The sequence below is a fragment of the Condylura cristata genome, unplaced genomic scaffold (genome assembly GCF_000260355.1).
Source record: "Condylura cristata isolate star-nosed mole 26May11 unplaced genomic scaffold, ConCri1.0 scaffold00012, whole genome shotgun sequence".
NCBI lineage: Eukaryota > Metazoa > Chordata > Mammalia > Eulipotyphla > Talpidae > Condylura > Condylura cristata.
Genome location: NW_004567113.1, coordinates 19,680,852 through 19,698,487, shown reverse-complemented (window position 1 = coordinate 19,698,487; position 17,636 = coordinate 19,680,852). Strand labels below are relative to the sequence as shown.

General features: G+C 37.9%; 1 protein-coding gene across 1 annotated transcript; it reads left to right on the top strand.

Moving 5' to 3' along the window:
• Positions 1 to 7,559: 7,559 nt before the first annotated feature.
• Positions 7,560 to 10,434, top strand: CXCL8 (chemokine (C-X-C motif) ligand 8). The gene is made up of 4 exons (XM_004681449.2): positions 7,560 to 7,665; positions 8,583 to 8,718; positions 9,046 to 9,129; positions 9,477 to 10,434. Exons 1-4 carry the CDS (start codon positions 7,602 to 7,604, stop codon positions 9,496 to 9,498), a joined length of 306 nt encoding a protein of 101 aa, XP_004681506.1. The 5' UTR covers positions 7,560 to 7,601; the 3' UTR covers positions 9,499 to 10,434.
• Positions 10,435 to 17,636: the final 7,202 nt, after the last annotated feature.

The following is a 17,636-nucleotide window of genomic DNA, read 5'->3' as shown; positions in this document are numbered from 1 at the left end:
CATCGTCTGAGAACTTTTGCTGGGCTGTTACTGTTTTAGCTGAAAATTCTGTAATATCTTCAAGAGTTAGGAAGATATTACAGAAAGACCTGATGTTAAAGATTATTTGAAGCACATGAGATTATTTTGAATAACCTCACTGTTAGTTTCTGGCTAGACTATTTAAAAGGTTCACAGTGTCTTATTAAAAACAGATTGATAGTCTAAGAAAACTGTCCATAAATTAAACTTTGTTTAGTTTTTAAAAATACTCTACTGATGTTAGAGTTTATTTTTAAAGACTTACAACTAATTTATTGGATTTCATCCAGCTTGGTCACACATAAAATTTATTTCCCTAGGTTCCTTTTCACATTTAAATTTTACATAAAATTTTGTCCCATGTCTTTCATTAACCAACCTCAGTTTGAAACAAAAATACTTTCTTTTCCCACTACCAAAATTTGCATGCATGCAAACGTTTTATATGCTTACTAAAAACACATATCTTATTTCCTTTGTATAGGGATGGTTCTGCTACTATTTTCTTTGCTCTTAGACAAAGAGCCAAAACGAGATCCCCTAGTATTATTGGAGCTTTAATTACATATGTTATTATAATTCTTGACCCTTAGGATCTTTAATTTCTAGCAAAAACTAAGAAATAAACAATTAAGAATTGTGTTATAGTAATTGTAATAAAGTGAAAAGGAATATCAACCAATGACTAGAAACCAGAGAAATACACTAGCGTTCTTTAAATTTACACAAAATACATTAGACATAACTTTAGTTCCTCTGTAATAAGATACCAAAAATAAATAAACTTGTGGTCAGTAATTTAAGTTTCAGTATTCCATCTAGTTTACAGTAATTCCTGATATTTGGTAAGGGACTCTAGCTACAGATGGAACTCTACCCATATTTCTGCCTAGCAATATTTTGGGTTTCCATAGCCTAATGGTAACCAAGTCAAGTTTTATAAAACATGAAAAAAGAAAACAAAAACTGGAAAACAACAGCCATCTTTATTATTTATTTATTTTTTAAAGTTATTTAAAGATTTATTTATTCATACAGAACTGGGGTACAGGCCAGAGGTTCAGGGGCGGTGAGAGGCTTCACCAGAGACAGAGGGGGAACAGAACAGGCAGATCTACGAAGTACACTGCTGAGGGGAGCAGCGGGCAGGTCAGGAGAGGTCTGCCACGCCATGTGGTCACCTCTGGGGCAGGCGGGAATCGAACTCATGTGGAAAGTGGCTTTAGCTTCTCAGTGCTTTAACCCGCTGCGCCACCAGGGAGGGCCACAACAGCCATCTTAAGGGAGAGCAACAGTTCTGGATTCGCAAAGGAACAGGCAGCATGAAATTTCTCTTTGCTGTTGCTACTTGAATCCATGGGCAGAGGTCTAAGCAAACTGATTCTGCAAAAGGAGCTCCTCATTCTGTCTGTTTTTCTAGGGTCTGATTTGTGGGCTCTGGGTGAGTTGCAAGTAGAGGGGAAAGCTGTGGTATCTGTCAGAATTTGACAAGGTTTTCCATTAATTTTAATCTAGAGTTCCCTTGACTGTTTAAGGGAATTTCTGGTATTCCTTTAATAACAATAATCCCTCAGGATCCCATGGCTGCTTGGAGAGGCGCATATGGAGGTATGGGGAAAGCTACCAACTTGGTGGCAGTTTTTTGTTGCTTGTTTTTACATTCCTGCAATGTGGAGAGACAATTCAGACAAGGAATGTGGAAGACACAAGTACCTAAGGAAAAAAGATCCATAAGAATCAAGGCAGTCCTGGTGTCCTTGGTTTTTAGGTACCTCTTATATTTTTAATTTTGTATTAGAATTTTGTAGGAAGGGCCTCTCTGGTGGCACAGGGAGCTAAATCTCAGTGCTCTCACACTATCTCTGCTGCAGCCTGAGTTCAAGCTCTGGCCAGAGAAGTGCCCCACATATGGCACAACAGACCTCTCCTACCTTGCCCACTGCTCCCCTCAGCAGTGTATTTCAGTCATTCCCACTCTGAGTCCTCTCAGCCCCACATTTCTTGCCTACATGCCACTTCTTCTATGCACAAATAAATCTTAAAGACTTTTTCAGGAAATCTTCAATGATACAGGAACTCTTACTTTCAAGAATTCTTAGATAATCTTGTCTGATTGGATGAATTGTTCCCCATAATGCCCACTGTAACTCGAGGCTATTGTCAATCATATCATCATTTACTAAGTTCTTAAACATAGGGAAACACACCTAATTCTAGATAGAAAGAGTCCCCCTTCCCCCCTTTTTTTAGCTGTCTTTGGATTTCCTTTCAGCCATTGATAGCAAAATCTTAGACTTCCAGAATTCTCTTTTATCAATGGTTTTTACCTCATGTGCATGTTTACAGAGACCAATACCTCAGGAAATGGAATTGTGGATATCAGTGATAAACCAGTGGACTTGAGTGTGGGACAAGATCTTCTGATTCCTGCAGATCTCAAAGAATGGGGACTACAAACTGATTTCAAACAAATGTAGATGTTACTAACAGTTCTCAGCACAAAACCTGGGAAAGGATCCCAAGCAAATGGTGAATCTCAGACTAAAGTTTGAGCAGCTCCCAGTATGGCATCTGGGGTAAAATCAGAGGTGGTGGTGTATAGGTTAGTGGACTAAATGGAACCCAGTCTAATCCTAAGCCAGTTAGGTCTCTAAGTTGAACTCAAACTCTATGTGGCACCATCAGTCATCCGCAATGTGGACTAAATCAGCAAACTCCACTAAGTGGAGCCGGTACACTGGACATGGGGGAGCAGCTAAAGGAACAACCCTCTGGAAATGGTGCTGAGGACTGGAAGTAGAAAAGGGATTTCACTATGGAATTGTAGGCTAAAGAAAGGACCAAGGACTTTGTACTCCAGATAGAACCATCTTCCTTTCCAAGCTGACCCACTAAAAAGGACACTCGAGAGAGAACAGCAACAGGCAAAAAGCTTTTCATTTCCTTTTGTTGATATTACTTTTTTTTTTTTTAAGATTTATTTATTCATATAGACTGAGGTACAGCCCAGAGATGCGGAGGGTGAGAGGATTCACCAGGGACAGAGCAGGAAGCAGAACAGGCAGATCGATGAAGTACACTGCTGAGGGGAGCAGCGGGCGGGTCAGGAGAGGTCTCCTCCCAGGCAGGCGGGAATTGAACTCATGCGGAAGTGGCTTAAGCTTCTTAGTGCTTTAACCCGCTGCGCCACCAGGGAGGGCCCTGTTGATATTACTTTTACTGGAAAAGTTTCTGAGAACTGAGGACTTTGTTCTTGTATCAATAAATATTTATTCAGCACCTGCTATGTGGAGACACTGGACTAAAAGCTGGTGCACAGAATAAACAAAACAAACATGTATTATAACTCTAGTAGGTGGTGGTGGTGGACTGGAAATAGGGAAAAGTTAAACCACCAAACCCCAGTAAGTGGGAAATCATAAAATTTCCAGTCAAGTCATAAGACATATTTCAAGAAACACTCCCAGCAAGCATCGAGTACTTCTCACTTTAGCCAAATTTGAACTTAGCAGAGTTTTTTTTTGGTCGTTGTGTCCAATGTCTATCTGACTCCTACTGTCAAAATGGGGGAAAGAACTAGTTAAGATGAAGTTCATATTTTGAAACAGAAGTGTTAAAATGATCAAAATTTTCAGGCGTGCTTTGAGAAACAAAATATGGGTATTACAACATGATAATTTATGATACTTTCTACAAATTGCTGTATTTCATCTCAACTCAGATTTTCAAAATATCACATTTATGTAAAAAACAAAATAACAAACACTTTAAGAAAAAAAGAAATGCCTGTATAAAATTATGCCACCTTGAATCAGCATTTTAAAACGTTTCCCTCTTTCTATCATTACTCAATGACATGTGTGGGTCTTATTTACATTTTAAACATAATTAAGCCCGAATACAAGCCCTAATATAGCAACTTCCCTATATGTCAGTGATTTCATTTCCTATGGTCTTTAGTTCACAGAAAAAAAAAAATGTTGTGACTTAAAGAGATATCCTTAATTATAAATATTGGGACTTTCTGACTGGTTTTAATATAAACCTAACAAAGAAATATATAAAGCTTTGTATCATAAATTTAACAAAGAAAATAAATAAGGTTAAGTAAACTGGGCCCTCCCTGGTGGTGCAGCGGGTTAAAGCGCAGCACTGAGAAGCTAAAGCCATTTCAGCATGAGTTCAATCCCTGCCTGCCCTGGAGGTGACCCACATGGCTGGCAGACCTCTCCTGACCCACCCGCTGCTCCCCTCAGCAGTGTACTTCATCTATCTGCCTGTTCTGCTCCCGGCTCTGTGTGATGAATCCTCTCACCATCTCCGCACCTCTGGCCTGTATCCCAGTTCTGTATACATAAATAAATAAATCTTGATAAAAGGGAACTGTAAAGAGAACTGTGGAGGTGGGGGGATGGGGAGGGTTAAGTAAACCATTATATTTGATTCCCCCGACCCCCATTCACCCCTGGCCATTTCATTGAAGGCAGGTTGGTCTTAGGTTTCCCAAATCCATAATAAATACTTTTTAAATGTCTGGCTTCTTCATCCAGTTCCATCCTTTCAACTTTATCTCAGAATGTCCCCTGATTGGGATATAGAAATAACTTCTTATTAGAAATAACTTCCTGTGTCCATAAATAGAACTTTAAAAAAATGCTATGTGAATTGAATTATTAGACATACAAACAAAAGTTCTACAATAAGGGGGGTTGTGGAAGCAGCTAGAGATTGGTTGTATCAATACAACCATTGAAAATATATATAAATTTCCTTTTTAAAGAAGAAGTATGGTTCTCTCTTTCCAACAGAAATTGTGACTTATATGAAAGGTAATAAGGGAACAAAATGAACATTTATTAGTTACCTTAGCCAGTATCACTTTTGGGATTTTCCTATATTCTCTCTTTGAATTTTCACTGTGATCCTATGGAACTGGACTTATTCTCATTTGCAGATGAGGAAACTGAGGCTCACTAAGGTTATAAAAACTTTCCATGGTTGTTTTAAAAATAGGTGGTTTAACATAGATTGAAAGCATTGTCTTTTTCCAACAGCTATTTACTCTTAATGTATTCTGACTTGACACTGTTCAGAATCAATACATTTAGCTGTTTGATTTTTCAACTTGTCAAAACTTTGGAAAAGGTTTTCTTTCTTTCTTTTTTTTTTTTTAAAGATTTATTTATTTGTACATACAGAACCGGTGTACAGGCCAGAGGCTCAGGGGTGGTGAGAGGCTTCACCAGAGACAGAGTGGGGAGCAGAACAGGCAGATTGACGAAGTACACTGCTGAAGGGAGCAGCGGGTGGGTCAGGAGAGGTCTGCCACACCATGTGGTCACCTCCGGGGCAGGCGGGAATCGAACTCATGCGGAAGTGGCTTTAGCCTCCCAGTGCAGTGCTTTAACCCGCTGCGCCACAAGGGAGGGCCCGGAAAAGGTTTTCTTTAAAAGCTGAAACATTTAGCAACATGTACCAACCTAGCATTTTTACAAATTGTAAATATTTACAAATTATGAATGAAATAGGGGATGCTGTGAGGGTTAAATTATACACCCTCTGCCCTGGCCCCCCCACCCCCCCATCCCCACAGTTCTCTTTACAGTTCCCTTTTATCAAGTATGTAAGGGTGAGATCACTAAACAAATCTATCTTCCCAACCACAAATGTTCACATTCTAAGACAACATTACTCTTGGTCTAATGTTCAATTATTCTTTTGTTCAAAAATTTAATTTAAATCTTATATCAATATTTAAACTAGATACTTCCTCAAATCTTGTGAATTTCTACAGATTTTACCCAATCTGAAAAGGCAACTTGAATCTTAATACAATCAAATTTCAATCTGAAGCCTTAATTTTAGCAAACCACAACTGGAACTAATATTTTGATTATAATATTATACTACATGCTATAATTTGATACATCTTGGTATTCCAGAAACTGATCTTTTATCAATATCTATAAGGCAAATGAGAGCGTCAAGAAGTAACTATTGATTGTTTTTGCAGTTTGGAAGTTGAGGATCTGACAAAAATGTAAAGTATAAGCCATAACTGTTTTAGTAAATGAGAATCAATCAGTTGAAAATCTAAGCTAGCAAACTTACATATACTAACGTTGTGAAATAGGTACTTGTATTAAACCCATTCTATAGATATAGAAACTAGAACTCAGAAAGTCTAAAAAACATGAAACTAGGTGGTTGAACCAGTTTGCGTCAGATACTCTTTTCACTAAACATGTATTGCTTACCTTTCCCTTAGATATCATCTCATCTCACACCAATCAAGAATCCCCATGAACCATTTCCTGGAGCTTAACCATGTCTTTGTTTTGTCACTTGAGTGTCCTTGTTAGAATGTAATATTCCCTTTCATCATCTTCTACCAAAGTTCCCCCATCCTTCAATAATATTCTCAAATCAAACTGCTTATAGAAAATTCTGCCTTTATAACCCATTGGAATTAATATTCTGATTCCATTGAATGATCAAACTAAGTCTTATCAGTCTCAAGACCCTTACTCAGAAATCATTTGGTAAATACAGATTTGAACTGAAAGGGTTGCTTTTTAATCTTTCTGTACATTAGAAAACTGACTTTTCTAAAAAGTTTTAATATGTTCTGGAGAACAGAAGTAGTTCCTGAAAAACTTAGAAAAGAGGTGCTTATAAAAGAACCTGTCATAAACTTTCTCCAATAAAAATGATTCATTACTTTAACTTCTCTATAATGTCACTACTATTTATGTAAAAAACTTGGCACAGTAAAGAAAGTTATTTATTAATGAAAAGGAATGCAGTTGATAATAATGGATTCCACTGGAAAGTTTGAATATTTAAAATATATTTTTAAAACATGAATGAAAACAAAGACAATGTAAAATTTTTATATATGCATGTATGTATGCATACATGTACCCATGTATGTGTGTATTACCATTGTCTTACAACCTTGTTAATATCGGCAGTAAAGTCATCCTCCCCAAGGTGCAGTCACCTTAGCTCGCCCACCAGGGCACCCAGAGTCCTCCACCAAAGTCTACTGGGTCCTTCCCTCTCCTCACACCACCCTCTTCCCCAGGCATCAGATATATGGCCCACTTTCAAGGGCTAGTTAGAGCAAACATGCTTTTTAAAAAAGGGCTAGTTAGAGCAAACATGCTTTCCCATCACCAAATCACCCATGGTGATGGCACATGGGTGATTTGGTGATGGGAAAGCCAAGGGGATTGCAACTGAGATGGAAATATGCACAAAAATATGTAAAAATAAACTAATAATAGTAAAAAAAAAAAGACACACTGATTTAAAGATCAAATACAGCTTCATCATATTGAAAGTGTGATAAAACCCACCAGGAGTCTGATGACTCAGGTCTGCTTTCAAAGGACAAGCGAGTGGTTGCATATTGTGGAATTTCCTCTGACCTAATGGAAGAATGAGGGTGCACATGTTCCTCACTGTTGCGATAATATAAAAAGCCACAAGAGTCTCATCCAACTCAAGTGCTCTAGGACAGCAGAGTTCACAGACTCTAGGACTAGAGCCAGCTAGAGACAGCGCCTCCTGCAAACATGATTTCCAAGCTGACTGTGGCTTTTCTGACAGCTGTTGTGCTGGCTGCTGCTCTGTGTGAAGGTGAGTATATTCATCTGAACTTCAGAGTTTTCCTGTGTCTGAATGTGATCCTTCGAAAGCAAGATGAACCTCTTCACTGTTTTGATGACATCCTTTTTATTCAGAAAATGCAATCTTTTCTTGTTAAAGTGAAATTTTAAATTTTTTAGTCCCTCTTTGTAAGATATTTTGAAAAGTATAGCTTTTGATTAATACAGACTTTCTGGTTCAGTCACTCAGATTCTTCTTTGTGGCATGCATATATTTAATATAATTGTGCAATTTAGAGTAGATCTTAGAGTATAGAAAGCCATGCTATCTATTACTGTTGAGCAAGTTAAGTCAAGTGATTTTACTCCATGCACCATTCTATTGATAATCATCAATTTCTATTTGAGTTAAATATATCTGATAGATTATAGATCTTCTTGGGTTCCATCCTATGAAACAAGGTAGTTTGGAATATTTATGGCATATGTTTTATAACTTTTTCTTTTCTTTTAAGTATTCAGGATTTTACCAAGATAAAAGTCATCTTTGTACAATTCATTTATTTCTAGTAATTACTTTTCAAGGCTTTCTCTGTTGACGAATCTTAGTTTGCAGACTATAAATAGCATCACAGTGGATTAAACAGTATCAGGTAGAATAAAAAGTACTTTGAGGATGTGCACCAAGTTTTTATATAGAAAATCATTCAATTTATTCATTCAGTGCACTCATTCAAATCATTCAAATATCAAAACAAAGAAAAAATGTGAAGTCAGGGGTTAGGTGAATGTTAGCCTTCAACTTCAGGAATGAATTTGCTAAAACTGTGGTATATACCAAACACACAGTCAGTAAATCATTGTATGAGAATTAAAGAGGGAGGAGCTAGCGCATCTGTGCCTGTTGATGAGATCAGTTCTTAATGGTTTCTATTTTGTTTTTCACAGCTGCTGTTCTGCCAAGACTTAGCACAGAACTTCGATGCCAGTGCATAAATACTCACTCTAAACCTTTCCACCCCAAGTACATTAAAGAACTGAGAGTGATTGAGAGTGGACCACACTGCCCAAATTTAGAAGTCATGTAAGTACTTTCAAGAATGATTCATAGAAATAGCCAACATTACTGTATATATTTTACTTTAATAAATCTAGATTGAAAAGGTGAAAATAACCAAAAAAAGTTCTATGGCATAGGAATAAAAATAACCAAAAAAGTTCCAGGGCATTGTGAGCAATGTGAAATAGAGAAAATTCTTTGCAAGTTCTTTGAATATGATACTTTCCATGCCTCACTGCCAAATTTTGCTTTGGACTTAGGTTTAATGCCTATCTTAAGAGAACCATAACTTAAATGGCAAAAATATGCTTGAAACCATTAAATAATAATTTTAATTCTATCTCATTTCAGTGTAAAGCTCCATAATGGACAAGGTGCTTGTCTGGACCCCAAGGAAAAGTGGGTGCAGACACTTGTGCAGGCCCTTTTGAAGAGGTGAGTTTTAAAATCTTGACTATTTTTAAAATTAAAAAATTTTGTTTATTTATTCTGAGACAAATAGCCTAAAAGTCAGACTATAAACTTCTTGCTACTGCTGTAAATCTTCTCTTTGATTTGAAATAAAAGGAAAAAAAATAGTTTGTACCTATAGCTGGGAACATCTTTCAAAATTTCAGTTTGTTCAGGGAAATCTGGCTGTGTGCTTGTGTATGCCGTGTTTTGGGTTATTAGCGTGGTTCGTGTAAGACAGTTAATTTCTATGTTGAATGTATTTTCAAGAACCATAAGATTCTCTTTATTAGAGAATTGCTAATTTATTTAAATTTTTATTTTGTTTTCAGAGCTGAAAAACAAGATTCATGAGAAAAACGCATTCACCATGGTTTCCAAGAATTTGCCACTAACTATGCCAATGAAATTTTAAACATATCTACTTCAACTTTTCATGCACTGTGTGGGGTTTGTTAGGGTTGCCAGGTAAAATACAGGATGTCCAGATAGGAATTTCAGTAAAACAATGATTTTTTTTTTCAATGTCCCATGGACGTTGTCTGTGCAATATCTAGGACACACTTATTTTTAAAAATTATTCATTTTTTTTACTATAGTTACAAATTTAGCTGGAAATCCTCTTTATTATTTTTTTGTTGTTAAACCTTGCAACCTTGGTCTGCTGGTCACAATCCATCTAACTCTATTCAACTCCAGTTTCTTCCTTATTCCTAAGCTAAAGAAAAAGTACCATCCTACCTCACACTGATGTGAGAAATGTAGAGATACTTTAATTTTATTCATGGTCATGGAAATGGTTTTCAAGTGTAACTTATTCACTATTTATTATTTATATATTTATTTAAGCATAAATATAATCATATTTATGCATGAATTTGGGAAATCAGGAAAGAGAGCATCCTTGACAGAAGAGTATAATGATAGTGAATTTATAGTTATTTTGGAGATTAATTATGTTATATGAGACATCTATTTTGATCAGGATTGTCATATTTAGCAAAATTAAGACAAATGGGGCACCCAGTTAATTTTACTTTTGGTAACCAGTGGATTCTTTTTTAGTATTAATACATCATTTTTATCTGAAATTTTAGTTGAATTGGCAAATAACAAAAATTCACCAGACAATATTAACATAGCAATTTCTTGCTGGTAAAACTGATGCATTATATACAAGTAAATTTGCATAATTTAATTTAAATTATTGTGTTTTTTAAATCCTGACTTTTGTTTGACTTTAAGATGCTTTTATGTGTTCCTAAAAGGATATTTTTAGTGTTTCTTATAGCCCAGAAATATAAATATCTAATGTAACTAAAAAACATTTAAAATAAAATTTATTGTTAAAGTGATTGTATGTTTGTCTTTCTTTAGAAGTTTATTGGGCGTCTCTTTGTTTACATTAAAAATCATGCACTTTAGAAAGCATTACTGCTTTCCCTTAGTGTTTTGTATTTTAGGTGGAAAATTTAAACTATTATATGTGAAAAAAACAGAACACATTTCCAGAAATGAGTTAGAACAATAGTCTTTTCCCAAGAGTGTTAGAAAATTTCTCAAGGCACCACCATTGGCTACCATTTTCTAATAAGTCTGACTTCGGAATGTCAATCAACCAGCCCATGTGTGTAGACAGCTTAGCACAGCAGGGTATTCAGTGAAAGAGGGAAGGGTTACATGTTATAAAGCCCTTCCTAGCAAATTCAGGAATAAAACTGATACATTATATACAAATATATTTTACATAAAAAACATATGAGGTGGGCCCTCCCTGGTGGCGCAGTGGGTTGAACACTGCACTAAGAAGCTGAAACCAATTCCGCATGAGTTTGATTCCCGCCTGCCCCGGAGGTGACCACATGGCGTGGCAGACCTCTCCTGGCCCGCCCGCTGCACCCCTCACAGTTTACTTCGTAGATCTGCCTGTTCTGCTCCCCACTCTGTCTCTGGTGAAGTCTTTCGCCACTCCTGAATCTCTGGCCTGTACCCCAGCTCTGTATGCACAAATAAATAAATCTTCAAAAAAAAAAAAATTAAAAAAAAAAACATATGAGGTTTATCACAAATTAGACATAGCTGAAAAGAAAACTAGAGAGCTAGGAAATAAAACCAAAGAACTTAACCTAGACATCATATCAGAGGGATAAGTAGGTTGTAAATTGCAAGAAGGAAATGCAACAACATGGAGAATAAAATGAGAATGTCTTATCAATGTCTAGCTGTAGTTTCACAAAGAGTCAGAGATAATAGTTGATGTAAAAATGGCTAAAAACTTCTAGAAAGAAAATAACCCCCAATTTCAAGAAATTCAGTTTACCAAGGCTTACCTCCACATATCTAGTCAAAAACCAAGAATCTTAGAACTTTGATTTACATTTATCCATCTTCTAGCTTTATATACTGATGTTGGTTATTTCAAATTCACCTTTTCATTTTTTAATTCTACAATGTGGAATGAGGAATAGTCCCCTTATTAGTTAGTTCATATTGCAACCTGTCAGTTCTTCCTTAGAATCACTCTGGGTGCCGAGAGCTGCTATTTCTTTTATGGACCAGAATTTGTCCTACAGCATCATACTGTCTTCTTTTTTTAAGATTTATTTATTTATGCATACAAGAGCTGGGGTATATGCCAGAGGTATGGGCACGAAAGGAGGGTATGAGAGGATTCATCAGATTCAGAGTAGAGAGCAGAACAGGCAGATGTATTGAAATCCACTGCTGAGGGGAGCAGCAGGTGGAACATGAGAGTTCTGCCACACCATGTGGGTCAGCTCTCTGCGCGGGGATCAAACTCATGCTGCAGTGGCTGTGGATAGCCTCATAATGCTGGTCTTAACCCATTGTGTCATTAGGAAGGCCCCGAACTTATTGTCTTTTCTAATCCTCATTGTGCCTTATCAGAAGTGTGAAGTATAATAGAATTAACAAAAGATTCACGAGTGATACATAGGAAAGAACCAACTAGAAGTTCAACTCCAGTGTCACTATTCCTACAAACACTGTTTCCCTCTAAAGATTATTCCTTCCTGCTGAAGTATCTTCTCAGGACATGTGTGACCTCTTATTCCTCAGAGTTCTGCCTAATTTTTGTTTCTATATTCTCCTTTTCTGGATTCCTGTTCCCTTATGTCATCCCCTTTGCCATCTCTCATTTTGTGGATCTCACACATATTGAGTAAAATAAATAAGAAACAACTTTAATTAAATGCTGATAAAAGAAATACAGGAAGCAGCTAGCATAGGCTTCCCTCAGAAAATCTACACTAGCGTCTAAAGAATGAGTAGGAGTTAGCCACACAAAGAGAAGCAGGATGTGAGGAAGAGCAGTGTAGGTGGCAGGGGAGGTATAATTTATGGACAAGGGCTATCCATTTATAGATTTGGGAAATGAGACTACCACAATCTCGCATCCTATACACAAGTTAACGAAAACTGGTTGAAAGACTTAAATGAATACTTGAAATCATAAAATACATAGAATTAGACAAAGGAAAGGCACTACATATCAGCTTCAGGGACACCTTTGTAGATTCTTTCCAACAGCCAGAGGATTAAGAGAGAATATAAACAACTGGGATTATATAAAACAGAAAAACTTCTGCACGGTGGAACACCCCTGACTGAGTGGAAGAACATACTTGCACCCATGTATCTGATAAGTCTCGGATATCCAAAATCTACAAAGAATGCATACTGCTCAGCAAAAAGAAAACAAATAGGCCCTCCCTGGTGGCACAGTGAGTTAAAGCGCAGCATGGAGAAGCTAAAGCCACTTCCGCATGAGTTCCATCCCCGCCTGCCCAGAGGCGACCACAAGGTGGGGCAAACCTCTCCTGACCCGCCCGCTGCTCCCCTCAGCAGTGTACTTCATGGATCTGCCTGTTCTGCTCCCAGCTCTGTCTCTGGTGAAGCCTCTAGCCACTCCTGAGCCTCTGGCCTGTATCCCAGTTCTATATGCACAAATAAATAAATCTTAAAAAAGAAAAGAAAAAGAAAAAACAAATAACCCAAAGCAAGAGGAAGAAGGACCAAATAGGCACTTCTTTGAAGGACACGAAATTGCTCATCATCACTGATTATCAAATAAACACATGTCCAAACCACAATGAGATACTGTTTCCCACCAGTGAGAAGGACCCATATCAAAAATACCAGGATGTGGAGAAAAAGGAGCTCTCATACATTGTTGGTGGAAATATAAATTGGTCTATCCCCATATGGGAAGCAGTTTGGAGCTTTTTCAAAACATTAAAAATAAATCTACCATCTGAAGCAGTGATCCCACCCCTTTGTAACACTATTTCAAATGGATACACACACACACACGATTATATATATATGTATACACACACACACATATTCCTTTACTCATTGTAGCACAATTTAGTCAAGCCATGGAAACAAACTACATGCTCAAAGACAGATGTGCTTAGAAGATGTGGTGTATAAACACAATGGAATACTGCTCAGATAAAAGTATTCTTGCCACTTAAGACAACATGCATAGAACTGGAGGAAAGTTATGGTACACAAACTAAGTCAGAAGGACAAAGACAAACACTGGGTGGTTTCACTCATATAGAATACAGAGAAACAAAACAAAGGGTTAGATAAAACCAAACCAATAAAAGCCCCTGAAAATCTGAGTTTTTCTGGAGGAAAGGGATTAAATTTCAGCACTATGAAACTCACCAGCCACTGCAGCATGAGTTTGATCCCCAGCCAGGTACCTCTCCTGTCTCACCTGTAGCTACTCTCAGCAGTGTATTTCAGTAGATCTGCCTGTTCTGTGAGTCCTTCAACCCCCACCACCTCTGGCTAACACCCCAGTGAACGCATAAGTATATAAAGTAAACACACACACACACACACACATACACACAAAGGGCCCTCCCTGGTGGTGCAACGGGTTAAAGCACAGAACTAAGATGCTAAAGCCACTTCAGCATGAGTGCAATCCCCACCTCAGAGGTGACACACATGGCACGGCAGACCTCTCCTGACCCGCCTGCTGCTCCCCTCAGCAGTGTACTTCATCGATCTGCCTGTTCTACTCCCCACTCTCTCTGTGGTGAATTCCCTCACTGCTCCTGTGCCTTTTGTCTGCACTCCAGTTCTGTATGCATAAATAAATAAATCTTTAAAAAAATACACACAAAAACCTGGTTGTAGAATAATTGCTACTAGCGGGTATAAATGGTGAGGGTGCTCAATGAACTCTGGTGGATGATTATTGGTGCTTGGGTGGTGAGTATGGGTAGTATATATCTGAAAAGATGTTATGTTACCTATACCCCTAAATCCTATACAGTGTTGTAAACCAATGTTATCTCAGGAAATAAAATACAATTAAAACATTTAAAAAAATAACAATCTATGCAGCTGTACTATTTGAATTAATGAAATTTGTGTTCACAGACCAAGCTTATTTTATGAGCTTTCTGTTATAAAAGCTTTCCTCTGAAGTGAAAATTAAATAGCATCCTCTAATCTTTGTATTGAAAAACACAAAACTTAGTGCAGAAAAAGAAACTAAATCATGTTCAGTGTTGTTAATCTTGTTGCTTCAATATAAAGAAAAATGTGAAAGATAACAAATAACTAACTAAAGGGAGAATGCATAGCCCCCACCTAAGAACAATTCCAAGTAGTTTATGTAGATCTGCCTTCCTCAAGGAGGTATTTGTAACTTATCTATGAACTCCTAAAGTGTGAGCAGCTCATACAGACTTCATTCCAAAGAACACTATATAGAAAGGGAAAAAGGTTTGTTTACAATAAACAAACCTGGAAAACACTAGGGATGGCCAACATTAACATTATCAGTGATAAGTTATATTGATATAATGTAATGATGTAATGCAAGTGGCACTTTATCCCTGGGATCTTTCTCCATTATCTCAGTCTAACTATGAGTAAACCATCAGAAAAATTCCAATAGATACCCATCTACAAAAGTCCCTAATCTGTTCTCAACAAGGAAATTCTGAGAAACTCTTTCACCTATGAGGAGTCTAAGAGGGCATGACAACTAAATGAAATGTATCCTTGATTGATTCTAGAACAGGAAAATGACAATCAGTAGAATTTAAGAATACAGGAATAAAATAAAGACTTGGGTTGATATTATTTATTTGGTGCAGGCTTTTATAAAAAAAAAAAGTATTATAGACCGGGTGGCTTTAAATAAGGAACATTTATTTTTTCTAGTTCTGGAAGTTAGAAGTCCTGGATTTATGCCAGCAAGGTCTGATTCTAGCGAGGTTCCTTTTCCAGGGAGCAGTTCCTAGGTGGTTGTGTTACAGGGTAGCCCAGAGTTGACTGAGCCGCCTGTCTATGGGGCCTCACATGTGCGCTCACAACTCAGTTACATTGCAGGGACACACAAAAGGGCCAATAATGGATTTATTTACAAAAGGGGAAAGGAATAAGAAACAACCCAGGGAAAGAGAGCAGGATAATACCTTACGGCTAGGCTGACTGAACACACCAAGTCACGCAGTCCAGAGAGCTGTTTCCCGAGCAAGAGAGAGCGAGAGCCAGAGCTGCAATCGCTCCTTATTTATCCCCCCAAATGTCCCAGAATTCCTGCTAGCTCCGCCCTTGGGTCCTCACAGTTCTCTTCCTGGTACTGCTGGGAGTTGCAGTTTCCAATCCCTAGAGTGGGGTGTAGGGTCCAGAAAGTTGGAGTAGGGGGTGGAGTCCATAAGACTCTGCAGAGTTCCTTTAGGACATCCTTCCCCTTAACAGTTGTGTTACACAAGGCAGAAAGTGGAGAGCTTTAGTTCTCGTGTCTCTTCCTTCAAAGACTCTACTTTCATGACATAATTTCCTCCCCAAAGGAACAAATCCCAGAAGTCTGACTATAGAACTGAGGCAGCCAGAGGAGAAAGGTAAGAGGAAAGAAGTAAGGGGGTGGGGGATGGGAGCACAACGGACATGGTGGAGGACTGTGTGAGTTTTCGTGGTGGGTGTAGTGTGATAACAAAACCTGAATGGGGTGATCCCTTACCTGTCGATCACATAGCCCTTGTAAACCAATGTTATCCTAGTAAAACCAAAACCAACATCAAAACCAAATCAAACAACCAAATACGAAACTCCAAAAGGCATCCTTCCAACATTATACTGGGGATAAAGATTTCAACATATGAATTGTGGAGCGACCAAAATATTCAGTCTATAACCATAATGTATCAACATTGGTTGTTGACTAGAAACAAAGATGCCCACTAATATAGGATGCTTAGACCCTGCTGGTGCAAGGGGTCAGTCTCAGTGCTGTGAAGCTTTCAGCAGCCACTGCAGCGCTCATGTAGATAGCCCTCCAGGGAGTTGACCCACATGGCGCCACAGACCTCTCCTGTCTTGCCCACTGCTCCCCTCAGCAGTGTATTTCAGTAGATCTGTCTGTTCTGCTCCCCACTCTGTCTCTGGTGAATCCTTTCACCTTTGCCCTGCCTTTCTGGCCTATACCCCAGTTCTTGTATGCATAAGTAAATAAAACAAACCTTAAAAAATATAAGATGCTATTAACAATGGCAAGTGGTTGGGGGATATGTCAGGATGCTGGAACATTATTTCAAATGTTCTATAAATATAAAACTGTACTTTAAAAATAAATAGGGAGGAAAGAAAATAAGCAAATTGTGCCCTCCCTGGTGGCACAACGGGATAGGAAGAAGCACTGCAAACTGGCCACAGCCTTTTCAGTGCGAGTTGGCTCCCCCGGCCTGGAAGCGATCCATATAGCTCAGTGTACCTTGTCAGTCAGCCTGTTCTGCTCCCCACTCTGTCTCTGGTGAATCCTCTCACCACCCCTGCACCACTGGCCTGTACCCCAGTTTTGTACGTTTAAATAAATAAATCTTAAAACAAACAAAGAAACAAACAAACAAATAGGGAGATGTGAGCATACATAAGTAATTCAACAATTATGGTCATATGGTCACTGATGTATTGCCAGTAACAAAGAATCTGGCACATAGGTTTTGAAGCTATAGTATGGGGAAGCAGTACTTGAGGCTCTAGGCAGCTGAGCTTATCACAATCATCTGTATTGCTTCCTCTTCCCTTCCAGGAGGTCTACTTTTACAGTACATTGAGTTTTGAAAACTTCCCGAATCTCTAATGTATTTTTCAAAATATATCATGGATCTACCATGCTCCTCCTCCTCATCATCATCACTACATTCTGGGACAAAACAAATTAGAAAAATGTGAATAGCAGTTAATATCAGCAGGAGGTCACAGAGATTAAACTGGAGAATATTAATGTAGAGTCATAATAATTCAGATTATCTAAAAACAGAACTTGCCAAGCCAAACTTTTAGCTACCAACTCAGACCCACAGAATCAACTGATAAAAACAAATCCCTTAAAGGAATTAAAAAAATATATAATCGTAAGATCAGCATTACAGGCTAGTTCTTCTTTTATCTATTGGTTCCATTCATGTTTACTCGCCTTCAAATTGGGTTGAATA

What these genes read in the sequence shown, in the direction of transcription:
- CXCL8 (XM_004681449.2), top strand. Translation starts at nt 7,602, where the DNA reads ATGATTTCCAAGCTGACTGTGGCTTTTCTGACAGCTGTTGTGCTGGCT. An exon ending in TGCCCAAATTTAGAAGTCAT is followed by an intron (nt 8,719 to 9,045) that starts GTAAGTACTTTC and finishes ATCTCATTTCAG; the next exon opens with TGTAAAGCTCCATAATGGAC. An exon ending in GTGCAGGCCCTTTTGAAGAG is followed by an intron (nt 9,130 to 9,476) that starts GTGAGTTTTAAA and finishes TTTTGTTTTCAG; the next exon opens with AGCTGAAAAACAAGATTCAT.